The sequence below is a fragment of the Andrena cerasifolii genome, chromosome 4, assembly GCF_050908995.1.
Source record: "Andrena cerasifolii isolate SP2316 chromosome 4, iyAndCera1_principal, whole genome shotgun sequence".
In the NCBI taxonomy this organism is placed as follows: Eukaryota; Metazoa; Arthropoda; class Insecta; order Hymenoptera; family Andrenidae; genus Andrena; species Andrena cerasifolii.
The window spans coordinates 16,907,585-16,934,039 of NC_135121.1; the positions used below are offsets into that span (position 1 = coordinate 16,907,585).

General features: G+C 42.5%; 6 protein-coding genes and 1 non-coding gene across 10 annotated transcripts; 5 read left to right on the forward strand and 2 right to left on the reverse strand.

Annotated features, from left to right (window-relative positions):
- The first annotated feature begins 268 nt into the window (after positions 1-268).
- Positions 269-1,773, forward strand: LOC143367947 (MAD2L1-binding protein). Its single transcript, XM_076810222.1, has 2 exons — positions 269-882; positions 952-1,773. Exons 1-2 carry the CDS (start codon positions 491-493, stop codon positions 1,316-1,318), a joined length of 759 nt encoding a protein of 252 aa, XP_076666337.1. The 5' UTR covers positions 269-490; the 3' UTR covers positions 1,319-1,773.
- Positions 1,774-1,785: 12 nt separating this feature from the next.
- On the reverse strand, positions 1,786-2,471 carry LOC143367950 (uncharacterized). The gene is made up of 3 exons (XM_076810225.1): positions 2,251-2,471; positions 2,110-2,191; positions 1,786-2,031 (listed from the first exon to the last, which is right to left on the reverse strand). Exons 1-3 carry the CDS (start codon positions 2,442-2,444, stop codon positions 1,837-1,839), a joined length of 471 nt encoding a protein of 156 aa, XP_076666340.1. The 5' UTR covers positions 2,445-2,471; the 3' UTR covers positions 1,786-1,836.
- Positions 2,472-3,848: 1,377 nt separating this feature from the next.
- On the forward strand, positions 3,849-7,466 carry H (transcriptional corepressor hairless). The gene is made up of 3 exons (XM_076810217.1): positions 3,849-5,324; positions 5,391-6,194; positions 6,274-7,466. Exons 1-3 carry the CDS (start codon positions 4,982-4,984, stop codon positions 6,306-6,308), a joined length of 1,182 nt encoding a protein of 393 aa, XP_076666332.1. The 5' UTR covers positions 3,849-4,981; the 3' UTR covers positions 6,309-7,466.
- Positions 7,467-7,811: 345 nt separating this feature from the next.
- On the forward strand, positions 7,812-17,336 carry Mta1-like (metastasis associated 1-like). Of its 2 annotated transcripts, XM_076810206.1 has the most exons (12): positions 7,812-8,591; positions 9,562-9,629; positions 9,844-9,937; positions 12,463-12,645; positions 13,969-14,220; positions 14,300-14,571; positions 14,653-14,841; positions 14,918-15,340; positions 15,421-16,021; positions 16,098-16,247; positions 16,559-16,817; positions 16,914-17,336. In XM_076810206.1, the coding sequence occupies exons 1-12, from the start codon at positions 8,477-8,479 to the stop codon at positions 17,050-17,052; spliced, it is 2,745 nt and encodes a 914-aa protein (XP_076666321.1). In that variant the 5' UTR covers positions 7,812-8,476; the 3' UTR covers positions 17,053-17,336. The 2 variants fall into 2 exon arrangements, with proteins under 2 accessions (XP_076666321.1, XP_076666322.1); XM_076810207.1 differs by lacking the exon at positions 12,463-12,645 and having other exon boundaries at positions 7,814-8,591.
- On the forward strand, positions 12,965-13,229 carry LOC143368645 (small nucleolar RNA U85). Its single transcript, XR_013085277.1, has one exon. It is a non-coding gene; the product is annotated as a small nucleolar RNA U85 (small nucleolar RNA).
- Positions 17,337-18,212: 876 nt separating the features above from the next.
- Sf3b2 (splicing factor 3B subunit 2) lies at positions 18,213-21,128 on the forward strand. The gene is made up of 3 exons (XM_076811178.1): positions 18,213-18,372; positions 18,586-20,694; positions 20,758-21,128. Exons 1-3 carry the CDS (start codon positions 18,349-18,351, stop codon positions 20,824-20,826), a joined length of 2,202 nt encoding a protein of 733 aa, XP_076667293.1. The 5' UTR covers positions 18,213-18,348; the 3' UTR covers positions 20,827-21,128.
- LOC143368436 (GPI ethanolamine phosphate transferase 1) lies at positions 20,949-26,411 on the reverse strand. 3 transcript variants are annotated; one of them, XM_076811175.1, is made up of 9 exons: positions 26,396-26,411; positions 24,598-24,895; positions 24,308-24,528; positions 23,306-23,525; positions 22,922-23,207; positions 22,395-22,839; positions 21,993-22,326; positions 21,530-21,920; positions 20,949-21,437 (listed from the first exon to the last, which is right to left on the reverse strand). In XM_076811175.1, the coding sequence occupies exons 2-9, from the start codon at positions 24,831-24,833 to the stop codon at positions 21,018-21,020; spliced, it is 2,553 nt and encodes an 850-aa protein (XP_076667290.1). In that variant the 5' UTR covers positions 24,834-24,895; positions 26,396-26,411; the 3' UTR covers positions 20,949-21,017. The 3 variants fall into 3 exon arrangements, with proteins under 3 accessions (XP_076667290.1, XP_076667288.1, XP_076667289.1); XM_076811173.1 differs by lacking the exon at positions 26,396-26,411 and adding an exon at positions 25,017-25,160; XM_076811174.1 differs by lacking the exon at positions 26,396-26,411 and having other exon boundaries at positions 24,598-24,989.
- Positions 26,412-26,455: the final 44 nt, after the last annotated feature.

Genomic DNA, 26,455 nt, shown 5'->3' on the forward strand with positions numbered 1-26,455 from the left:
CGCAACTGCTTTGCCAACATCCCCTCTACAAGGTTTCGTGAATATGGTGGGAGGCAGAGCCGTGCTATTGGTTCTCACCTAGATCATAGTCATGAAATATTGTAGAGGAGGTGGTGGCGAAGCTACCTGTGTGAAACGGGTCAGTGTTGGAACAATGTTTTTGCATCGTGTGATCTTCGATCAGGTTAAGTAACTTCGTGAAAGGAAATTCGGGGCTAAAGCCCAAGGCGTCACGCTGTAAAAGTTGGCAGCATTATGTTATTTAGCGCGTCATATGCGGAGGGCTTTCATGATCCCGGACAATCGCGGATAGGAAGAGTTTGAATTAAAATCTGTAAATAATATTAGTTTTAATAGTGCTAGGAATATAGCGTGACGTCTTCTTTTCACAAATGACTATCTATCTGTATACTCGTAATAAAACAGTTCGACGAAACATTTAGGTTATGAGTCGGTTTGTTTACAAGCGTCCTCGAAGAGATCAGTTAAAATGAATATTAACGTGCCATTGGACGAACCTTTGACGAGCAACACTTGCGTGAAACTCGGGACCGAACTTTTGAAATATATTCTATACCAAAAGCAACAGATCCCATTTACGTACGAGTCGTTGACCCAACTGCAAGCGAATGTGAAACCAACCGACAGGAATGCGTCTACCATAAAGTCGTTATTGAGCTCTGTGAAAAGTACATCGGAGCATTTAAACTCGCAGTTCCATCTCGCAGACTGTAAAGTCAAAGAGATCGCTATACTCATAGGCGCCACCATAATAACGCCAAAGCTGCATATTAGATTGGAGTTTCCATCCGACATTCTTAGCAGTCGAGAACACTTCGAGTGCGAACATATCTCTAGGAAACCTATGTTAAGCTTAATGAGGTTAGTATAAATAATTCCTACGCAATGATTCTTATGTAATCCAAAATATTACAAGATAAATTTTTGTAGGTCAATGTTAGAATGTTCAGAGTTTCAGGACGCGATAATCGCGCCGTTGAATCCTACCAACACTTTTGTACTAATACAAAAAAGCGATAGCAATACTGTGTCAGAGTTCTTTCTACCCAAGCCACAATACATGCCCGCCGTAAAGGCTTCCAACACTTTTGTGATCAAGTTACGCCATAACGATAAAATCCAAATGAGCTGCAATTGTATAAAACTAGTTAAAGTGTACAACGAAGTGTCCAGGGCCAGCAGCGACAAAGATACAGACGTTCAGTTTGTAGATAAATCGAACGGGAACGTTATGAATGCTCCTTATCAATGGTATCAATCCAGAGAAGTACTTAAAGGATTCAAATTTGTAAGATGACTATAATTCTAGTATCACGATCATAGGAAATTCACAGAATATTATATTAGGCTGACCGAGATAAAGATATTATACTGTATAAGAAATCTTTTACTAGCAAAGTAAGTTACAGGGAGTATATTAACTATTAGCAAAGTAAGTTACAGGGAATATATTAACCATGACGTTGCAAAACCTATGAGAATCATGTTGACGATGTCTGTTTTCTTCAAAGCTTTTATTGCAAGATGCTAATAATGCAGAGTATACTGATTTATACATTCGAGTTATACTTATATTGATTATAAATAAACAGAATTTGCATTATTCAGATTTCAACATATTCGGTGAGGTGAGAATTACTTTAATGGCTCTACGATGATCGTGCTTAACATTAGCAATAGCTCGCACATTGATATTAATATACATTCACAATCATACTTGTTACATTTGTAATAAAATATTCTTACAACAAACTTCTATTTTACATATTTCGTTTTACGAAACTCTTTTTCTCTGTTGCTCTGTAATAACAATACTTACAACTCTTTCTCCTTCTCTCTGTTCTGATTGCTCTCTTCCACTGTACCCGCGTTATTATTGTCCGGAGTATGCTTTTGCGGAATGTCGTAGATGGTTACTTTATAAATTCTGAAGTCATTGACTACTACTACTCTCAGCGTTGCTATCACGAGGCCCGATATCCAACTCCACATCATGATCCCCGAAAAGGCCTGTGACGCGTTTAATGCGCAATTTAGTAATCCATCTTGTTACAGAAGCATTCGACAGAAATGTTTACGAAATAGCACCTGCAGCCAGGAGAATAAACTGCAGACATTATGGTCGTGGAAGTTGTACATCTTCACGTACATCTGTATGATTTCACATTCGCTGTAAGCAGACTTTTATCAGAACGATAGTTAGAAAATACAGCCGCTCGGTACTCGCACCTTGTATCGGGTAGTTTGTACGTATCGCGTAGTTCAAGAAAAACGTCTTTTATGCCCTTTCTGAATCCCTCGTATCCCACTTCCACGGTCAAAGTCGTATATGTTGTTAATGTAGCGAATATGAAATTAGATACGATAGCAGGAGGCACTATTCTCCACGGAGCTTCGTACCTGCGCATCGATATAAGATCCATGGCTTTGCGTTTACATTACCGGTTAATGAACCGAACTATAAATTACTCGCATAGCCCTATCGTGTCCACCTTTCCCACACATCAGAAACAAAGCGAAACCCACGACTCCGAATATGCACGACAAGAAGCACGATAGAAAATATATTTCGCATTTAGCTGTGTAATCATAATCAGTGATAACTTGCTTCCACCAGTCCTCGTAGCTTACATTCACATGGTCATGGGAATCCAGTTCCGTCGCAACTATCCGAACTGATTTTGCCCACAGTGGACAGTTGCCGACGAAAGCGTGTTCCTTAGAATTTTATAATAGCGCAATTGAATTCACTGGCGGAACATCAAAAGAAACAGCATTGTAGCTACTTATACCCATATTATGTAGAATAAAATACTGCAAATGTATCCACTGAGGGCACACAACAAATAAAGAACACTTTGGGCGATTTTCCAGAAATAGGAAATTTCGGCCGGATCGCGCTCGATGAGTTCTTGATATTGTTCTAGAATCTTCATCAAGAATTAGGTATTCTGTGGGATCGAAGGAAATATGAATTACAATTCGTAAATTGCTTTCCTGGACGTTGCACCAGCGATCAAACATATTTCGCGCCAAACTTCATCGATATAAGACGCCACTCTGATTGGTCCATTGGAAGCGAGCAAAATACAAATGACAATGAGACGAATACAAATTTTTACAAAATTGCAAAATCACGGGAATTATTAAGAACGCGTCATTTCAGTTGCAACACTTTATCGTTGTTTATACATAACGAACAGTTATCCCTCTTGCACAAGACATTTAAAGTTTCGAGTAAGGATACAAAATAGATAATACAGAGTAAATTGCGTCTGAAATGAAAAGGAAACGCTATATTTATCCATCGATTAAACTTTCATCGAGTAAATCTGTTTAAAGATAACCGGGATCACCTTTATGCAGTGGCGGGCCAAGCATTTCGGGGCCCCAGGCGCAACCTGGTTTCTAGGTCCGCTTTAAAAATTTTCTAAACGATGCTCTTTTTAATGGTGCAATATTAAAATGCAGGAATCGTTAAATGCAATTTAGTATAATTAAATAGTACGTAATAAATGTGTCTTGCTTAATTGATACACATTTTCGTATTAATACCATATTAAAGATCGAACTTTCTATGCATCATGTTTAACGAACTTCTTAAGAACAGGACTGATAGCATAGTGTACGAATTAAGATGTTAAAAGTTAAAAAAATTCAGTTTTCTTTTTTTGGGTTTTCCGTGGTCCCTACAACGAAGTCCCAAGCGCGCGCTTCTTGCGCCTGTGCGGTACGCGCCATTGCCTTTATTCGACAAATAACGGATAAGATTGTTTCTTTTATTTCTGATTCGTTATTGAATATTTGTAATTTCGCAAGCGAGCGTGGCCATGCGTCAGGCTGAAATATATATATATTTTCGTAATGCTCGGCACGTAAAGTGGATTGGCCGTAAGTTCGCCGTTTCGAAGGAAGTGTTGCAGGCCCGATCGTGGGAGTTGGACCGAGGAACGGAGGAACGCGCGGACCGCGAACCGCCACAGTGTTGTCGACGAGAAGGATACACGAAGGCGAGAAATTCTTGTTTTTTTTTCACATCCGAACATCGAAAATCACGAGGAAAACGATGGTGGACGCATGTTCTAAAGGGTCGTCGAACGAATAAACCCGATTGCCGTGGACACGTAAACCTTTCGTGGGTGAAGTGAAACACATGTGTCGGCTGAACCGTGTTTTCCACCACAGAGCGCCCGTCCCGTGTTTGGCCCGTGAATATCTCGCGCTTAGAAAGCCAAGTCGCGCGCCGAGCCACAATAATTCGCGGATAATCCAGCGCATTTCTATTTGAAAGCGTTCGTTAACGCGACGAGCCGCTTCTTCGAGATGGAATAGAACTCGTCGCAGAAGGCGGCAGTGCGTGGGTGGGTGGGTGTCTAGCGACTGCCACTCATGTATATCAAATTCCTTTTGGAATCTCGCGCAAAATGTTGCTGTCGAAACAATGATACAGTGCTTTACCATACAATGCTCCGCCGTCTCGCCCATGTATATTAATCGGCGCATTATTTAAATGGTCCTTTTCGGGAATAAGAAAAAAGCATCAGTTAAATTTCTCAGCGACGCTCTGCTCTCACTGTCAATTCCCTTGGCAGTAAGTCAGTTTGACAGCTTCGAACGCACCACACAGATATGATTGTGTTTCCATGCTGTTGTCAACTTCCTTCGTCCCGAACGAGATCTGTATAGCCTGATTATTCCCGGCGCCATCGTCGAGCAAGCTCCTTCGTACACAGCGACTTGTCGTTCAGTTGTGTCTTAAGCGCTCGTCGAGTTCGTTCGTTAAAAGATGCTTCCCTTAAACTATGAAATGAGAGTACTCTAGCGAGCCTCCGTCGATTGTCGTTCGCAGCTTTAAGAGAAGGGCCTGCGCGAAGGTCCTGCCTCTTCCCCTCGATTGACGTTAAGAAGCTAAAGTATGAAAGGTCAAGCGGAGAAAAATGGATATCGATAAAGTGTCAGCATGCGTGAGAAGTCAGCAGAATGTCATGCTCACGCAGGTCACGTGAGGGGCGCAACAGAAATGTGCTCGCGTGATCCTCCTACGTTGCACTCAACCCTTACCAAGGCAAATGGTAAAAATTCAAGCCCCCAGCCAACTCAGAATTCGGAAGCACGCGTCGATAACAATTTACTACCGACGCCTGGCGGAAGGTTAAAATTTTTCAAAGATGGAAAATTCATTCTGGAGCTGTCCCATCGCAGGGACGGCGAAAGAACCACGTGGTTCCCGGTCCCAAAGAAAACTTTCTGGCCGCCAGCTAGCACAACTCCAAATAGGCAAGAGAGTTCTACTTCTCTTAGCGGTAAGTTAAAGAATAATATCCTTACTCGCAACTCAGCGAATCGTAATCCTACGCTTACATTTGCAGTGTCCGATGACAATTCGTCTGTTCAATCGAGCCCTTGGCAAAGAGATCATTGTTGGAAACAAGCGAACCCCAGGCGCAGGATATCCACGGAGTTTAATTTCTTCTATTATAGAAATCCGAAAAATCGTCTGTGCGCGCATCCCCGCCTGATCGCAAGGAAGCGTAGACGCCCGTTAGATCCTACTTCTCTCCTACTTGTTCCAGAATCAGTAACAAATTACGCCAAGCCGACGCGCAAAGCGAACGGCGCGTCGGCCGGGAAGGTTTTAAACGTAGTCATCGACAAATTAGCACGGCTTCTAGATCCCAATGTCGTCTCGCCTCGCAAGCGTATCTTGCGAGAATTGGAGAGAGTCTCGTTGGAAGACCAGGCGTCCAAGAGGCGCGCAACACCGCAACCTGTCTGTACAACAAGCGTTCCCACTCCTTCGCCGAAACAATTGTCGTCGTACAGCATAACGAGTATCTTGGGAGAAGACAAGCCGAGTCACGAGCAAGGTTTTCTGAGGAATTTATTGAAGCCGGATGACAGACAACCTGTGAAATACTCATCTAGCAACTCGTATCCGAGGGTACGAGTGGATCCATACATTGGCGCTACAAACACGCCTCTTCAGCACCCACTGTACGGTGTGCCAATGTTACCTCCTGGACCATACAGAGCACCCTTGTGGATGCATTATCCGTCACCCGTCCATTATCCACCTCCTATGCCATTGTACGCACCGCCACCGCCTCACCCACCATCTCCGCCAGTTCATCACTACAAAGACTACAGGGAACAAACTCTTACACCTCCTTCAGGTATGAGCTCAGACATGTCTACCTTCTTTATCAAATATCGTACGCAGCACTAACTTCTCTCACGTCGCTCTATCCTTAGATATGCCTCTAAATCTGTCGAAGCATGCGGGTTGAATCTCAGGATCCTAAAAAGCTGGTGCCTTATGAATGGACAAAACTGCGCAAACACTGCCCGTGCAACGACAATGCGATATATTAGTATTTTTTTATCCATAAACAATAGTATCATAGTAAGTAGAAATACGCGGCCGGAAGGGCAAAGCCGGTCGCTATACTTGTACATAAAAAAAATGCATAAACTGTCAAAGTTGACATAGGTATTTTATATTAATATTAAATTAAATCATGAGTAGTATTACGCAATTATAATTGTAACCGAGACTTTTGTTTGCATTACATGGTGGAAAGCATGTATCGCGTAATCGTTTATACTCCGTACGATTATTGTTTTTCGTTTGATCGCCAGGAATTATATTCCCGCGCGATTCTTTCGGCTATTTAAAACGCTCGAGAGCGGTCACACTCCGACACCGTCGATTTTCTTTTACTTTTTTTTATTCTTGATTATTTCTTACTACTCATGATTCGGGTATCCGCAATGAAAGGAAAGAGCATGCTCTCATCTTGTGCATCTCATTTATGCATTATCTTGTTATTCTTATTAATGTTACTGTCATTATTATCATTAATAAAATGATACGACTATCCACTTTAAAAGATTCATAAGAAAGACATAGAATTATGTACAGAACAGATTATTACCTATATTTAGTATAAATAATTATTCCTATGAATAGTAATATGATAATAAAACCTAGGTTAATAGCATCCACAACAGTATACATTTATTTATATAATATTAATGAACAAAACAGAAAAAATTGCTTGGTAAAAGACCGTGGAGTGTGCCTTAAATGATTACCTAAATTGCAAAGACGAAAGAAAGAATACTAAATTATAAACATTTTCACGGATAATGTATTATTAATACTATTATTACTACTATTACTGTGTACATATGAATATAACTTTGCGTTACGTGTTCCCATCAAATCGACATATTCGCCACTATTTATTATTATTAGTCAGACGCATTACCAAACGTTTTACGCGAAAGGCAAGCTCACACAGGCTCTACAAACTAGTGAGTAATTTATAATTATTCATTTGCATACATCTTTTTTATAAATTGAAATAGATGAAATGTGACTGCAGCGTAAGCAATTGTATAGAAAGACTAATTTCGTAAATATATAAATATTTCATATACTACACGAGAGCTTTTCATTTATCGTCATTATTACTGTAAGTACGACGTACGTTTAAACTCTAAGTGAATTTATACGTGTTCAATAAATGTAACTAAGATATACAATTTTCATTACACAACAGCAAAGTTAAAGTGTCTCCTCGTTTTTTCTCTTCTCTCTCTGCAGCATAAGCGTTCGTATCGCGAACATAACGGTATCTAGTAATCACCGCCAACGGTCGCGTTACAAATTCGAATTTCCCGGTCGCCCGTGCGATTGCGCGGAAAAATTGGCATCCATCGTCCTTGCGTTTCCCCTCTCCTCCCCTCTGCTGCCGTGCCAGCCACAGTAACGCAGACGCTCTCCAGACCGCGCAATCGTCAGGTCTTAGTAGTATCCGACCCGTGGCCTTGTTTTGTGGTATTCGGTGACCGGGTTGTGTCGTCCCGATCGCGCGTTTTCCGTCCGAGAATCGCGCAAATAGATCCGCACGGCCGGCCGGAACGAGGCGAGGAACGGCGCCGGATAATCGGGGATCGTATGTCTGCCCGGCGGAGTTTCGAATGCACGCGGGTCCGGAGGGAAAGAGCGAGTGAACCAAGAGCTCCGGTAGAGGGGAGCAGGCAGTAGTGGTATATCGCTCGGTCGTATATGTAGCCCGCTCGCGTAAATGAAAATGGCGGTGTGTCCCGTATGAACGGAGGCAACGGCCACTGGACGATGCTCGTCACGGTAACGGACACGTGAGCCCGGAGAATCCGTGAGTGCGGGCGAATCGAAGGACGCGACTTCTTATATGCATCCGCGAGTATCGGCCCGGTATTCCGTAAGTATCGTTGTAGGCGGGAACGGGGTGCAGTGCCGAGAGCCACGGGGCCATAATAGAGAAGCGAGACCGCGATCTTTTCTCCTCTCGGTCGATCAAGGGGACAAACAAACACGATGGAGTGACACCGCGTAGTGTTGACCGCCGTGGACAAGTGGGAAGTGTCGGCTAATAGGATTCGCGTAGTCGGAGGACGAAAAGCCTTGATGCCGATGCCGGCCGAATACCACGAGAACCACGGTAACCACGAGAACGCTAATTTCGCTCTCGGGGCCACACAGGACGCCAGCAACATGACGGCCAACATGTACCGGGTGGGAGGTAAAGTAATCGCGCACACATTCCGCCGGCTGATGGCCACGCGTCAGGTCTCGAGCGCGGCTTTAATTAACCCGGAGAAATTAATGTTTGCAAATGGTGATCGCGATGGCGTCCCCTCCCCCCTCCCGCCTTCCCAGTATCTACCGTTTTACCCGCGCTCTGCCCCTCGACTCTTTCCTCTCTTCATCTAGATTTCCCTTCTTCCTCCCCGCTCGTTCTCCTTTTTTTCCCTCCCTCCTCTCCCCCCTCACCCTACATCTGTCTCTCTTCGTCCCGCGGCGTCCTATACGCGTAGTACGTCTGCTGCTTTCCTTCTGCTCCCCCCCCCTCCCCCCTTTCCCCTCTCTCTTGCCCTTCGCCCAGGTCATGCTAAGTTTTTGCACAATGAGTCCAATGATTAAAATTCGATATCGCCGAACGCTTCGTCTGTTTCCTCTTCTGCCTTCACATATGTATATATACATCTACGTCTATGTTTTTCTTACTTCAAACGATCCTTCCGGATGGATCCGTCGGACGTTTTCGCGTACGCGCCAATGGTCCACGGAAACATTAATTTGTATAAAAGCATTCATGCCTCTGTTTCTAAGCTGTTGCGTGGAGAGACACCGACAAATCAGAATCTTCATGTCTGTATAGAGTTTTGTATGCATTAACAGGCGACTAGGAAGAATTTAAAAGCTACATTATATCGTAGCTGTTCTATTTTTTTTTCCGTAGCCGGCGATAAGGCTGTATCCTCATTTCCTAGCGCGTTTTTATTATAATAGTTTACTTTTCCTCTACTGAGCAATAGTACATGCTTATAATAGTACTATAGTAATCAAATTCTTCTTCTGAGCATATGTAAATACACTAATATGTGTGTATCCATATTATTGATGCGTTATATTCAAAATGTAATTAAAGCAGTTTGCGTACCGAATATTCACAAGTCCATTAAATAGATTGTTTCTGTTTTAATTTGTAGATTATGTGTATTTTGAAACATCTTCCACGTCTCCCTACCAAATTAGGAGGATAGAAGAATTAAATAAGGTAAGAAGATTATGCGTGTTAAATGTTTTTTTACAATTGATTGAAATGAAAATTCTGCAATGCTTTGAATGCATTATTATCCCTTGTATGGTGTTTGATGCATTTCCATGCACTACCCATGGAATTTATATAATTATCCAGATATAATGCTGGTTTTACAAGTATAATGAATACTCGAGTTTGATTTTTAAATACATCTTGTTTAATCTTTTAGACGGCAAGTGGAAACGTCGAAGCAAAAGTCATGTGCTTCTTTAGGCGGAGGGATTTACCATCTACGCTAATCATGCTCGCTGACAAACATCAATGTAAGTGAAATTCGCATTGTTCTGCAAACTATGTTCCACATACTTCTCTGAAAGCCAACAATCGTACAGTTCTGTCGTCGAGGCTTGCCTTGCTATTCAATTGTTGTCCAGTCTGGTAACGAATAAGTACTCAGAAAGGTTTATTTTACATATTTTTTTTTATATCTATCTAGTACTTACATAAGTCGCGTGAAATAAATTCAATTGCATCAGAACGATTTCACGAAAAAGCGGCGCTCTGGCCGCTCTGCAATACATTAAGTAGTGTTCAGACAATTGAAATAGTAATATTAATATATTACACGGATTAGAGCAATGTCATTTATGTTATTTCGCGCTAGCGTACAGATCGATAGTCATCCGCGGATGGAAGAAGAACCGAAACTCCTCTCGCGTACCACGCAAGGATCTTCTTCCAATCGTTTGTATCTAAAAACTTTTATAAACTTGACTGATTGCATTACTCTATTTTATAGATACTTACACATTTAGTACAATCGACGATCGGGAAAATTAATCGGGAAGTCGCGCGACGAACGCGCGGGCATGCAACGCGCGCGTCCGCGTTTCTATTCACGAAAAGGTAGCTTTAAGGTGGAAATCACGGATCAGCCGAACAAGCATAGGAAACTGAGCATTCCTTCTCCAGAGACGGTTGCATTTTACAATTCCAAATAGAATCGAAGAAGCTTCATCGTTCTCTCCCTCTATTCGCAACGTTGCGCGGTATATCTGCAATTTTCGAATAGGAGTTCAAAGACCCCGTCGGTGGGACTCGCGTCGCGTGAAAGGCGGCACACTTCAATATGTTTTATCATCGTACACAGAAATAGTAACGCATCTCCGAAGAGAGAAAAAAATATTCTCTTGGTTTTACGTATCTCAATACACGCGTATACATATACGTGTATCTCTCCCCCATTTCTCTCCCTCTCTCTCTTCTCTCTCTCTCTCTCTCTCTCTGTCTCTGTCTCTGTCTCTCTCTCTCTGTGAACCTTTCTCGATTTTTCCTTTGCAGTGGCAAAGATAATGAGACGCGGGGATTTGGGGGTGGGAATGTATAATAAGTAAAGTTGGGGGTGGCAGAGGGGTGGAATGGGGGTTGTATCGATCTGCCGGGGGTGGGTTGGGGGTGGTGCACCCGCTAGCCCACCACCTCCCCCTCTTTCTACCTCTCTCACCCGAGAGAGCCACCCCCCTCGTACCACCTTCTCACCCCACCTACCCTCCCGCCACCCTGAACTAAATGAATGACTGACGCAGGGGTTGGTCGGGTATATGTGTGTTACGTGTACTCGGACACACAGAGGGCTCGTAAGAACACCGATAGGAACGCGCATACACACACAGGGGCATATAGACGAATAACGGGCAGAGAGAAAACAGGAGGAACGCGCACACATGCACCGGGCCACGTATGTTCTAAGCGAAAATGGTAAAGTGTGGTGGTAGTGGGCCCCACTAGCCATCTTCGTTTTAAGCAGTTACTCTCCTCCTCCTCCCCCCGTGCTTCTCTTGCCCACCCTTCCCTTCTTTCCTACATGCACGCTCGTATGTATGTACGTATATATATATACATATATATGTATATATGTATAGTACGTACGTACACGCGATGTACACTTTCTCTCTCTCGTTCTGTTTCTCTCTTTACTTCTGTCCCTTCCTCCCAACCTCCCCCTTCCCGGCTCTTCCTCCCCCTATTTCTCTCTGCTCGTGGGCTCTATGTCCGTCCGCCGGTATTTGCTTCGAATCGGGTTCTCCCCATCCCCCTCCACCATTTTTGTACCTTGCTCTTCTGTACCTCGAATTTCACCGAAAAAAATATACCGACCTGTGTCTTGCCGGGAGTCAATATTTTTATGCGTCGAATGTATGAAAACGGTTACGACCAGGACGGTAGCCGAAGATTGGATGTTTTCCCCCGTCGGGGCAGGGGGACGGGGATCCGGTTACCCCCTTTTCTCTTGATGACTCTTCGTAATGAAAAGAATCTTCGACTTTCTGGGAATTCTAGAAATCGATAGAGATTCCGTTATCTTTGCTCTGTATTAGTCTAATTCAGCTTTGATAACGATAGGTGGTTTCTCAGATACATGTTGTAAAGTATTCCCTCTCTGCTTTCACGATTTCCGTTTCCTGGAGCATCATGCGCCATTTTCTTGAAGTAGGAGAGAACACGAATCTAGGATGAGATGAGTTAGACATTTTCGAAAGTAATCTCACGTATTAACGTATAATGCAGTTGTAAATAGAAACGCGTCTGGAATTGGTTGACAGAATCAAAATTCTATTTTACATCACGTTTACTATTGACCATTTCTATTGCCGACACGTAATCAGAAGTCGAACTCGAGTTTAATTAGCCGATAGAGTTAAGAAATATGTTATGCATCCACAGTTTTTGAGTTCTCTTTTTTACCAACTGTAAAGTATAAGAGCATGTGTTAAGATTTTATTAAAGAAAGAACAAGGCAAAGTGAAAATGAAAAATGGTAGAGTGGGTTCTATGGTACAAATTGCAGTGGCAAGCGCGGAGCAGCAGAGGTCAGAATCCCCTGCGAACACGCAGAGTCAAAAACTGGAGAATCCAGATACTACTAAGGAAATGACTAGTAAAGATGGGATTGGGCCCAAAATGATGATCAAAGGGGGCGGGAAGGGGGGCTGGCTGAAGGCCCCGTTATCAGAGGCCCAAGAGCCTCATGGTGAGTGAGCAGTCGATCAGAAGGTGCTCCTTACGGATGAATCTTATCTGTATACGCTCAATTTTCCATCATAAAGCTTAAATAATTTCATATGTAAAAGATGTACCTCGATACTCTACGCTCTAAGGAATATAAATCATTTCCATCCTTTGCAAACCCGCATTGTATGCGACTGCTTTTCAGACATGTAGGGATTATATCTTTAAAGATAGCGAGCATTTCTCTCACGAGCTTTAAATTATTTGTACAGGGATTCATCGGTAAGTACCACATAATGCGCACCTTCTGATTGTCTCATTAGTCCCATATAGAAGCCAGTGATGATGTAAGGCTAATGATCTAGCGGCGGGATTTATAAACATCTTTGTAATCTTGGTGAATGCCATAAGCCTAGGTTGGATTCACTGTAAGGCCAAAGAGACAATAAATTGGGTTCAACTATAACCTCTTCTTTTGAGTTATGTAGAAGGGGCTTTAATTGTTTCTTGATAAATGCGAAACTTAACGAACCCGTACATTTTGACAATACAGAATCATAATCATTCTCATTCTTCCGTATGATTTCTTTTTCCATTCGCTGTATCTTTCCTTCTCTCTCGGAAGATCATTCTAACGATCTGTGCAATTTTTTTCACGCGTATACATTGCATTCATGTTCATTGAAGTAGTTTCATTCGATAATCCTAACCAGCCATCCTAGCATTCGATAAAATCCCGCCGCATAAAATGATGATTCTTTAGTAATCTGAGGCTTCTCTAAACAATTTACATTTCTTCAAAAATTAATTTCATTTCTGTTACGATAGGTATATATTAAGATTGTTTTCATTTCCTTCTATTTTTTTTTTTTATGTTGCCCGCTCTTGCTGATATTTTTTAGTTCAGTGTTGTAAGTTTTAATTGATTCTGCCACATTCCTGCGTTTCATTTACATTTAATTTGTCTATGTTGAAGAAAAGGAAAAAAAAAGTAACAAAAGACTGAAACTGCATGAACAAGTTTAAAGGCCCCTTAGGGAAGATTTCTATGCGATAAGAATGTTAGTATTCTGTTAATAAAAAGTATTTATGCTGAACTTTTTAATTGAAGTCACGAACAGTCCTATTTTCAAATGTCGCTAAATTATGCATTCAGTATTGCGCCACGTATAAATGTTAGATCAATGAAATTTCTCAGAATCTGTCGCATCACCTGCATTGTAGTTTTTTTCTTTTACTTTCCTCACCTCGTGTGAATTATTTGTTTTATTCGAGCTTCTTTTGATATCTATTCGACAATTGTGATTGGCGGAGGCATGGTTTAATTGAGATTCTTTATACGCAGGGATGGAAGAGACTGTGGTAGGTGCTGGTGGGGTTACAGAGTTAAGTTCTAAGCAACGTCATCAAATGAAGCACAGGGAACTGTTTCTATCGCGCCAGGTGGAGACAATGCCTGCGACACACATACGGGGCAAATGCTGTGTAACTTTATTAAATGAAACAGAATCTTTACTAAGCTATTTAAACAAAGAGGATTCTTTCTTTTATTGCTTAGTATTCGATCCTGCTCAACGTACATTGCTTGCAGACAAAGGTATTTATAGGCGTTCGCAATCAGTTTCACCTTACACCTTTCTCTATGTACTTGAATTCTGATAAACGAACTATTGCAGGTGAAATTAGAGTAGGCAGTAGATACCAAGCCGACGGCATAGCGCCGTCACCACTTACACCGGCTGAAAAGGAAGCGGATCCTCGTAGGTTGCAAGACTTGGAGACTTTGGTTTGGACGCCACGACATTCGTTAACGGACCGTCAGATCGATCAATTCCTTGTCGTCAGTAGATCTGTAGGCACATTCGCAAGGGCTTTAGATTGCTCGTCCTCGGTGAAACAACCCTCTCTGCATATGTCTGCAGCAGCTGCGTCAAGAGACATCACTCTTGTAAATATCATCTTCACTCCCACGTGGCTTACAATCATTTTATATAAGCAGCGTCCTCTAATTTCCGTTTATATTTTCCAGTTCCATGCAATGGATACTTTGCATCGGCACAATTACGACGTCGCCAAAGCAATGTCATCCTTAGTGCCAAGTACTGGCCCAGTATTATGCAGAGACGAAATGGAAGAGTGGAGCGCATCCGAAGCAAATCTTTTCGAGGAGGCACTCGACAAATATGGAAAGGATTTCGCTGACATACGTCAAGACTTCGTAAGTAGTATATTCTACCTAGAATCCGGTTCCCATTTATCGGCGATCCGCTCTAACGAACAATGTAATGTTTCAGTTACCATGGAAGACGTTGAAGAACGTTATCGAATATTATTACATGTGGAAGACAACGGACAGATACGTGCAGCAGAAGAGGGTAAAAGCTGTGGAAGCCGAAAGTAAATTAAAGCAGGTTTATATACCAAATTACAATAAGACAGCCCCACCTACGACTGCGCCTTCTGCGGCAACGATCGTACCTCTTGGTAATAGTAATAGCAACAGTAACGGGAAACCAACTAGTGTTCTAAATGGCAATAGTAATGGTAACATGACGACCGATAACTCCGGCATATTGATGGTTGGGGTCGGTGGCAAACCGTGCGAAAGCTGTCAAGTTATGCAGAGCCCGCAGTGGTACGCCTGGGGCCCGTCGCACATGCAGTGTCGCCTTTGCCAGTCCTGCTGGACGTACTGGAAAAAGTACGGCGGTCTCAAGGTAGATTTCAATCGCGCTCATTTCACGCGTATCCGTTGCGCGTGCATTTCACGAAGATGGTTTGTTTCTTTCGCGTTTAGGTTCCATCGCGCATCGACGATGTCGACTTGGAGAGAAAGAGGGGCGGCACAGGCTCGGACGAGGAAAGTAAAGGGATCGGCGGTGCTCACAGACCTCATCGGTGTAGCATTCCTTCCTGCGGCAAAGAATTCAAGCTCAAGGCGCACCTGAGTCGTCACTACGCGAGCGCCCATGGCGTAGACTTGCGAGGAAGCGGGGCAAGCGGCGGCGGAGGCGGTGGATCCCCCAGGCCTGTGATGAAAACTCGATCTGCATTTTATTTACGTACTTCGGCGTTGGCGCGGACCGCCCGACGGCTATGCGCCGCACAATTACGTACGCGCCACGCAGCGAGAGCGCCCCATCAGCCTGTAAACGCGGCGCCATTGCGACACCTTTGCGCCTCCCCTCAATTGACATCGAAAAGTCCCGCGGAGCTGCGCATCTTGGCGCGCGCTGTGCGACCTCGTCCTCGCCCTCGCGTAACCGATATAGCGACGCGCTTAGGCGATCATCCTTCTCCGCGGCAACCCGGAGACTGGGACTGGCTAGCTCTCACGGCACCGGCACAACGAAAGCAACCCGATCGGGTTTCCTTCCCGAGACCACCGAAAGCACCAGGTATGTGACAGCAATGAGTAGCAAATAGACTTTTCTTTATAATGTATTTAATGCTTCTTTAATGATTCCGTTACAGACGGAAGCCTTCTGTACGAAAGAGTACCAAATAAATCTGAGGTGGACAGGTTGACGGTGACTCCGCCTCAGCCGCAACCCAGTATGCAGGCGCAACAAACGATAATGAAACGCACAAGACCTCCATTCGACGAGATCAATGGATCAGATGGTAAGTTTCAAGACCATCCACTTGTCACTGTAAATCGCGGAAGTATCTTAAGTCCTTAGTACTGAATATGGTCTCTGTTTATTGGCTTCTACTCTGATGTGGATTGGGATGAAGGTAAAATAATTCAGTGCCTATGAGTCTAAGTACACAGCAAAACGAACAATCGGAATCATGAAATCGCGTAGCTTGTCTGTTTGTTCCGAAGGAACGCGATCCTCGATTTAATAGCTTCATGTATACGTATATAGCGCGATATCACCGCGAGCTTTCTGTTTGGTTGAATATGGTACGAATTCTCTTGTCTTCGGCAGGTATTGCCCTAAGTGCAGGGCTCCCTGGTGGACCGCCTGCAAAAAGGGCTCATCATTCTCAGCAGCTACATCCAAAGCACTCTTTGGAACACACTGCTCCTCCCGTTCTTCCATTGGCACCACCTCTAAATGGAAGAGCTGCTCATCCACATACCTTACCTCATGGTCCACCATTATCTAGAAGTAATGCCCGCAAGCAAGTAATTTCGTGGATGGATGCGCCCGATGATGTTTACTTTCGCGCCTCCGATCAAACCAAGTAAGCGCTCCCCGACTTGTTTCCTGTCTCTGAACCTTCATCTGCCCGCATGCACCATGGAAATATACTAAGATCGATATTGTCATTGATTTGCAGAAGACTTAGAAGAACCCTGTCGTCTGTGGAACTTCGAAGAGCAGCGCGCAAACCGTGGCGTAGATTACCAGCTCCTCTGCACCCTCCTCATCCACAGAGAGCAGTACGCGGTGATGACATGGTCGTCATCTTGGACTGAATCGATAATACAATCAATCAGGCAAACTGATAGAACCGTTAGTTCGCCGCGAGATGGGAACCATGCTGTTATTGTAATTTTAATGGCCAGAGTGTGATCACAGTGAAGATATCCCAGCTTTATGTATCGTCATTGGCAGCTCTGGACGTTGAGCAAGGACTAATCGCTGTTTGGAATTCTTGTCAATGATTCCCGAGACAGCAGTTCGCCGAAACCGAAGGCCTCGCTTAACCGAATTTGGATGTTGCACTGACATGGCTGAGAGAGAGAGAAAGAGAGAGAGAGAGAGAGAAAGAGAGAGCGAGAGCGAGAGCGAGAGAAAAAAAAATTATACATATACTTCACGTGTATGGGACGAAGGAAGGAGACTGCTCTGGAACGAACATTCATCGAATCTTAAAAGAAGAAAAAAAATGAAGAGGAACGAAAAGAAGGAATCAAGTCATTCACCGTGAAAACATGATTTTCTATTCGTATTAATTAATTATTGTTGTTATTAATAATAATTATTAATAATTGAATGTACATATACGTCATACCACACATTCATACATGCATAGCCAGGCAACACAAAGTGTCCAACGAGTGCTGGACACGAGTTCTACATCGGTTAAAAGAAAATTGGCTCATACCACGCGCATCAGCTCACGAGAAATGTTACGGCCGTGCGCGTAACAGAGACGCGAGAGAGTGTGTGAGAGAGAAAGAGAGCGCGTGAAAGGGGGGAGAGAAAGAGAGAGTGAGAGAAAGGTACGTGCGGGAGAAAGAAAGAAAGAATGCTCATTGTGAATATTTTTATTAAATTTTCAAGTTTGATGACTTCCGTCGCAACAATTAATAAATAAACATAAGCATAAGTGGAAGAATGCACTGGTCCTTTTTCCGCTCGATCCAACTTCGTTTCACGCTCAAGACTTACATAGGCATTTATATTTCTATTATAATTTTATTTATAATGATAAATACGTAAATTATTTTCTCCTTTTCTAAACTATTAATCCTTATATATGGTACTCTTTATATTATTTATGGCGGTACGATAATTAGTAAAATTGCTGTTGTTTTCTTTACCTTTATCAGATTAAAATTTGCTCCGCGTGAGTTTTTGAAATCGACGAAATGGCGGGAAATTTATATCGATGGGGGGAAGTCGAACTCTTATCGAGAGTGATCGAGAGGTCGATAGTATATTTGTGGGAATCTGGGACCTCTGGTGGCGCAGTAGCGAACTGTGCACTGATTGGCACTGATCCGTGCAAATGGCGAAGCGTACGGGGATGTAATAGTAACAATAACATGGAGAATATGCCTGGAAATGAGGTTAGTTTTATTTTCATTTACGAGCAGGGGTATGTCATTTATATTATAGGTCCCATAGCATCGAAGTACATATCTATAAATGGCTGTTGCAAACTGTTATCACAGTTCTGTTTAATCATTTGTATCGATCTCTTCGGAACTTCTGACTGAAATTCATTACATGTTTTTGGCTATTGACTGTTAATGTTTCTCATTTATCAATTCTAAACACAGAATCAAAAAATGGCACATCAGATACCACCTATGATGAGCTTGGGTCCAAACAGTACCCTTGGAGTCCCAGGAATAGATCCCCCTAAAACGTTACCCAGCTTGTTGAGCTTAAAAGTGAGCCCACCGAGCGAACTACAAAATCCTAATTCATCGGATGACGGCGGAAGAGACCCGGACAACGATTCGATGAAGCTACCCGCAGCTTTGGAGCAAGCACTGGCTTTTAAAACTGAGAGGGCTAAGGAAGTAGGAGCAGACCCTAACGATATAGGTTCTTTAGGAAAGTCACCTAATCACGAAGCCGGAGGCGACGAAGCGTCTCAGTTAGACGATGTTATAATCGAACCCGAATCTACAGAAAAGACAGACGCGAAAGGCAATAAGACAAAGAAGAAGAAGAAGAAAAAGAGGAGGAAGCACACAGCGGGAAAAGAATCGGAGAGTAAAAAGGACAATATAGAGAACTCGAAACCGAAAAATGATTTGCCGGAAATTGAGTACATTCAGGAGATTCCAAGCGTTAATGACTTGGAGCCGATGTATCGTCAGTTCGCTAGAATTTTCGAAGCATTTAAGTTAACCGAACCCGAACCTAAAGCCACCGAAGCGGACAAAGGCGAACCAATAGGACAGTATCCACCAGTGGCGAATCTACAAACGACTGGTACGATACCCAGCAAAGTGCCGCCGCTGGATGATTTTGACGACGATGCGAATAATCCGCAGCAACAGCAAGGCGGAGGGGAGAACGGTGCTCCGCGTCTTTCCAAGAGGAAGTTAAAGAGATTGACGCGTTTGAGCGTCGCGGAATTGAAGCAACTTGTAGGACGTCCCGACGTCGTGGAGATGCATGACGTTACCGCCAGAGATCCGAAGCTCCTTGTACAGCTAAAAGCTCATCGTAATACAGTACCCGTTCCGAGGCACTGGTGTTTCAAAAGGAAATATTTGCAGGGCAAACGTGGTATAGAGAAGCCTCCTTTCGATCTGCCAGATTTTATAAAACGCACAGGCATCACAGAGATGAGGGCGAGTCTTCAAGAGAGAGATGATACGCGGACGTTGAAAGCTAAGATGCGGGAGAGGGCCAGGCCCAAGCTTGGCAAGATAGACATTGACTACCAAAAATTACACGACGCGTTCTTCAAGTGGCAGACTAAACCTCGTATGACAATTCATGGTGACCTTTATTACGAGGGGAAAGAATTCGAAACGCGTTTGAAAGAGAAGAAGCCTGGAGAGTTGTCTGATGAACTACGCACCGCGCTTGGTATGCCAGTGGGACCTAATTGTCACAAGGTACCACCACCGTGGCTCATCGCTATGCAACGTTATGGGCCGCCACCTAGCTATCCGAACTTAAAGATACCTGGCTTGAACGCGCCCATCCCGGAGGGATGCGCGTTTGGTTATCACGCTGGCGGTTGGGGAAAGCCTCCGGTGGATGAAACAGGAAGGCCCTTGTACGGAGATGTGTTCGGTATATCCCGCACTCCGGGTGGAGATGCCATGGACGAAGAAATTGACAGAGGCATGTGGGGCGAGCCTGAATCAGAATCTTCTGGAGACGAAGATGAGGATGAGGACGCGGAGGAAGGTGGTGAAGGCGAAGGGGAAGGGAAGGAAGGAGAGGGAGATGCCAGCGGCTTGGTTACGCCCGGCGCGGAAGGCTTAATAACACCAAGTGGAATCACATCGATCCCTGCAGGATTGGAAACTCCAGAGACGATTGAATTGAGGAAAAAGAAGATCGAAAGTGAAATGGAAGGAGGGGATACGCCTGCTTTGTACACAGTATTGCAAGAACGACGAACAGAAGGTCTCGGAGCAAGCATGATGGGTAGCACGCATGTGTACGACATGACGGGCGCAGCGGGAGGTCAAGCACCACCGTCCGTCATTGCTGCGCGCCGTGGGGTAAGTGGAACAACGTCTGATGGAAGAACGGAGAAGGATGGAGCTGTAGAGTTGGCACTGGACCCAAGCGAACTGGATCTGGACTCTGAAGCAATGGCATCTCGATACGAAGAGACTATGAGGTCACGGCAAGCTCACTTAAGAAGGGAAGACTTGTCAGACATGCTTCAAGATCACGTGCAACGACAAAAAGTGAGTACATCGTGTATTTAACGTGTGAATTAATATGCGAATGAAATTCATTTATTTTTACAGAGTAAACGCAAGCGCCAGCAAGGTCAAGATTCGAAAGCTTCTAAGAAGTATAAGGAATTTAAATTTTAAATCTAACAAACTGACACGTGCAAATAAAAGTCATTTATTCGAAGAGCACGAAAGCCGCACCATTACGACCCGACTTACTATTCATTTCTATTGCATACGAGAATGAATCATTAAACGATAAGGAGATTTGTATTCACTTTATTCTGTTGATGTTAACAAATTACTGGATTCCGTACAAACATTCTGCATCTTTATACAATATGTTTCTTTTCTAAAGCTATATGGAACTTAAGTTTACTTGGAACGAATGTCATAAGGGGGTACGAAAGATAATATAATAACAATAAAAGACACGGAAGTGATATCGCAATTGTGAATCTACTGATAGCGCTACCAATATCCAACCAGCTTCCTTGAGGAGTAACGCAATACAGGAGCGGTAACGACAGGCAGTCTCCTAATAAAAGTATCGCTAAGAAAATACTTGGAGACCCGAGCACGCGACTGGCGCATCCAATTAGCATTAATGGTGTGCTGATTTTTAAAAGTATCAGCGAGAACATCGTGAATGGCGAAAACATCGTCACGAAATGTCGAGTCCAAGACGGGTCGAACGAGCTGATACTTGCCATATTACCAGTTCCAAAGAAGCACAATAATGTATATAGCATCTACAATAAATTGTTCAGGATGTACAAGGGTAACAATAACCGTTTAATACTTTCAGTGCTATTATGCAGCTCTGCGTAGAAAAAAAGGATACAAAGATTGCGGCCGTCAGCAATTCTTCCATCGTCAAAAGACGTTTAGTATCTCGATATCTTTGAATATTGAATGCATTAGATCGCGGCCAACAAGACAAGTGTACTGCAAGGATTATGAAGAAGAAAGGTTCATAAGATGCAGATAATAGAGCGAGTGGGCAAAACAGTCCCAGCACGACCCCTTGCATTCTTTCCTTTAATTGCGTGGGATAAGTGCAAATGTGTAGCGGCGTAGTTAGTAAAATCGCCCACGATATCCAACTTCGGCCATCTATGAATTCTGAGAGCGTTAATCCTGTAAGTACTAGTCGAAGAATTTCTATTACTTTCCTGTACTTTGATTCAACTTTGAAAGCAACCATTACAGCCACCACACATATACTAAGTTGCCTGGAAAGTAGACATTTAGAATTAACGATAATTTAAGAGAAGCGTAACGGTCTGGCATCATTTTGAACTTACACGACGTAGACTCGAGGGTACGGCTCTACAACAGGCAATAGCGGGAAGATAGCTAGCGACAAAGCTGTCCAAAGGAAATTCCGAGTGGCTTTGTACGTAATCTGTTTCATAAAAGCAACAAGCAACATTCCTACGCTAAGAGTGCCCCTGTATGTTAATCCCATGAACATTGTTGCTAGTAACAGAATTATCCCCGCGACTTCTATCCAAGAACGTTTACTATTTTGTATTCTAAAGTCTATTGAGTACGTAATTGCATTCCTAATAGTTAGCCAGAAAGAGATTACAGCTAAAGATGCGTAACACGGTGATCTCCAATTGCTGCAACCTGAAACTATTTCATTCGCGTTGAAATTAAGTATGTACTTTTTAAACGATCGCGAAGAAACGTGGATATCTTACCTTTGTGCATAACACATACTGTAATTAACATAGCTGCAAATGCAATATCTGATATTGTTAAAATAACGTAGTTGGTAGCAGCTCGCTTCGTCCCGGCTAATTTAAAAAACAACAGTATTATCCATCCTAGCCACATGGTGGACAAATATATTAGAAACCGTGATCTTTGGTACTGTCGGAAGTATGATAAAGATTCTTTGGCCAGTCCGATCGCGTCCACTGTTTCTTTTAATCTCTCGCGCGAGTCTTTTACTTCGGCGTATTTATCTAACGCTGATATTTTGTTATCCAATTCCTTTTCCCTCCAATTCGCATGTCCATCGTCCTCGCAATTCATTTTACGATTTGCCTTCACTTGGTACGTTAACTGCTTTAAATTATTTAACAAAGCACGATTCGTGTATTCAAGATTAATATCGTTTAAATACTGCCAGGGTAACACGCCCTAAGAAAGATCGTACATTGTGATTATTTGAATGATTGACAAATATTGCGAGCGACTGTGCTAACATTATCTTTGCACGTACTTCGTTATTAGTGGGAATAGGTGTACCAATTAAAGTTGATACCAACGGTGTAATATCCACTTGCTCCAAGTCGTGACGAGAATTAAACGCATTGGCCCCTGCACCCCAAACAATCAACGGCGTTTCTGTTTCATCCGTGGAACCACTTCCATGCGATCCCCAGTCAGTCATTCCATGATCGGCCGTGAACACATACGCGGTTCCATTATCCCCAAAAAACTTCTCCGTCATTAGTACAACCTCCTCTATTTTCCGATCAACATAATTCATGTTATCAGTGTACTCTCTGCGTTTAAATTTAAGTCGAAGCTAATGAAATCACAGTTCTATTTAAAGCATAATTCCACTTTCGTATCGATGCCCCGAATCGATGGTCTTTAATACCTAGAATAAGGCTTCGCAGCGTGTCCGGTAGTATCGCAACCAAGCAGATGTAGGAAAAGAATAATACCATCCGCGTCTTTTACTTTGCGAGCTTCCTCTCGAAGCCAGTTCAGGTACTTGTCGAACACCCACGAATCTAAGCGCCAAATTTGACCTCGCATTACATCAAAGTCTTGCCACTCGTGAGGATAACTCTCCCCGTGTACGTTCTCTTTTGCACCTAGTTTTATGAAATATCAAAGATATAATACCTGTTATATAGATTCATACTTAAGGAGAGAGGCCTACCTAGAACGGTCAAAACAACATGCTTCTTTGGGAATTTTTTCTAGAAATTACCAATAAACTTTTATTATTAAACATTAGTCTATTGGAAAGAGTATATCTTACGGATATTTCAGTATTTTTTGTGTTAAAAAGTATTGAAAGGTTTGTGAGTTATAGACGATGCCCGAGACGTCCTTTTTTTTTTAGGCGCTTTACGGTGACAACCGTAGCTCGGGCCACGATCATCCAAAATTGAAAATTCGAAATTTCTTAGACAATATATGAAATTATCTACGCGCTATGGGGCCCGATTTTGGAAAAATTATTTTGAGACAAAATGACGGCTGTGCAAAGTTGAGCATCGATATTTGCCAAAAAAAAATCGCTCGTTTTTTGAGTGTAAAAAAATCTAGGTAAAAAAAAGGGAAAGCTCCCGATAGCGCTTAGATTTTTAACCCTAAAATAAGCCTAAAAAGCCTCGAGTAAATCGGTTCATTAATTTTTTAGTTATTTGTGTCACCAACTTTAAAAACATGATTTTGAGGAAAACGCGTTTAATGTTTTGGGTCTGAGCGCTACACCGAGGAACACTTACCTACTTACACGCGTATAACTTTGTCAATTTTGTTCAGATTAACTTGTACTTCAAGAAAATATAAAAATGAAAAAATCGATTTTTCGAAAATTTCTAGGTAAGCCTCCCCCCTTAAAGCATTCAAGTAATGTTCGTGATACCTCTCGTGAACATGGGTATAATGTCAGGGCTCCCCCATGCCCACGACATGTGGCTTCGATTAAAGATAGAGTCGAAATCCACAGGATTTTCTTTCCACCCTTTAAAGATAGCGCTAGGATCTTCGTACAACCCTGCGCAAATTGCAACGATACCCGGTCTAGACTCTGTGGGCATTCTTGTATGAGATACACCCCAAACACCTTTATTCGTCATTACATACCTACAATCAGAATTACACCGTTATACATATAAAAGAATTTTTTGATTTAGTAGTCAGTAAATAGATTACTTAAGAAACTTAGGTGGTGCTTCATCAAAGGTTCTGTATCTCAAACCATCTGCCACAAACAACACCAGCCTCTTCGCTGGCGGGTCGTTTAGAACTGGCACGCTTGGCAATCCTTGTATAATAGGAGAATGAAAATTGATGTCGAGCACGCCCCACAGCAGTATCAAATGCATTACGAGACCCCATATCGTAAATGCACAATTGCTGGTCGTTATGTTGAACTTCTTATCATTCATTATCCTAACTGTTAAGAGAGATAATACTGTGCCTCCTTTTCAAATATTTGCCCTTTTCTAATCTGCGAAATCAACAGTTTCAAATAATTGTCTACAGTCCCATAAGATTTATACGATTAACATTGTTTTTTACTATTTCGATCACATATATTATCCAACATTATGTGTGAATTATTTTCCTACTTAATCAACCGTGCCTCGTTCAGCTTCTACACGGAAAGATGTCTGCACCGTTGGGAACGGTGCTCAAAAAGTGAGCACCGTCGGCGACGATGACAGAACCGTAAAAACCGTTCACAACGGTGTTCTTGATGAACGCGCACTGAAATCATCGAAGCATTCCTATCTTACATCTTTATTTTCCATGTTCCCTCTTCGTCGTTTTCGATGCGCGCATTGTACGCGGAACAAGGTCTGCACCGTTGGGTTCGTGTATGAAAATTAATGGATCTATCTGGTTAGCTTATTAATTAATAGTTCAATTAATAAGCTAAAAATAAGCCACATTATAATCTGGCTAAAAAACAGTTCCGAATATGCTTTTAACAAATGTGAATTTCGAATGCAAATCTATATCCTATATCTAACCTATATTCATATCATTTTATTTAAACTTTTAATGGATAATAGTTTATGATGTCTATCCATATACGCATATGCACACATACACTTTCTTGAATATCCAGTATACCGTGATGCGTATCTAATAGCGAATTCGGTAACTCGCACTGACTCTGCACTAGTGCCAAAGAATGACTTGTATTGGTTGATTCTTATAGAGCTATCTTCGTTTCTATCAGAAACAACCAATCCAAGTCATTTTCTGGCACTAGTGCAGAGTCAGTGCATGCTTGCCGAATTCGCTATTAGTGATTTTGCACTCCATCTCTACGATCTCTACTACCAATCACCATTGCCTTCAGTCTATGCACTCAATGCGCGAAACGAAAGGCACCCAAAAAGAGATCGAAAAGAGTATGAAACGAACGGAACCTGAAAAATCCCCAAAAATCTGATTTACTGACAAGCATAAAGAAAGAGATGAGTCTTTTTGAGAATGGTGGAATCCGTGGACATCATCTAGAACAAGGATATCAATATTCGTTGTCAATTCCTCTGACAAGCGTTAAAGCAGAGCGAGCTTTTTCAGCGGCTGGTTATATAGGAAATAAAATTAGAATTCGGCTAGAAGATGATACTTTAGATGCTTTGCTATTTCTTCGTCAGCATTTCCAAAACGCTTCAGAATGGTTTACTGATATTACCTATACTTATTCAGACTTATTCTAACTGTTTTTTATTCTTGAAAATATATGATTTTAGTTTGTTTTTTTACTTTAAATAAAATTTTAGACTTTTAACACATTATAAATCATTTTAATTACTGAAATTGTTTATACCCAATCCCGAGATAGACTTTAAAAAATCCTGCAATCCCGGGATAGTAAACAATGACCGGGATTGTATTCTCTAGTCAGAGCGGCAGGAAATAAGAGCGTCGAATTACTGTGAATTTACCATTAACAACAGGAAGCATTATTATTCATAATGTTTCATCTCACTCGTAAAGTTTAAAAATAACCGGTGTATCGCGTGGACTCTCACGGGACCTGAGTTTTTTA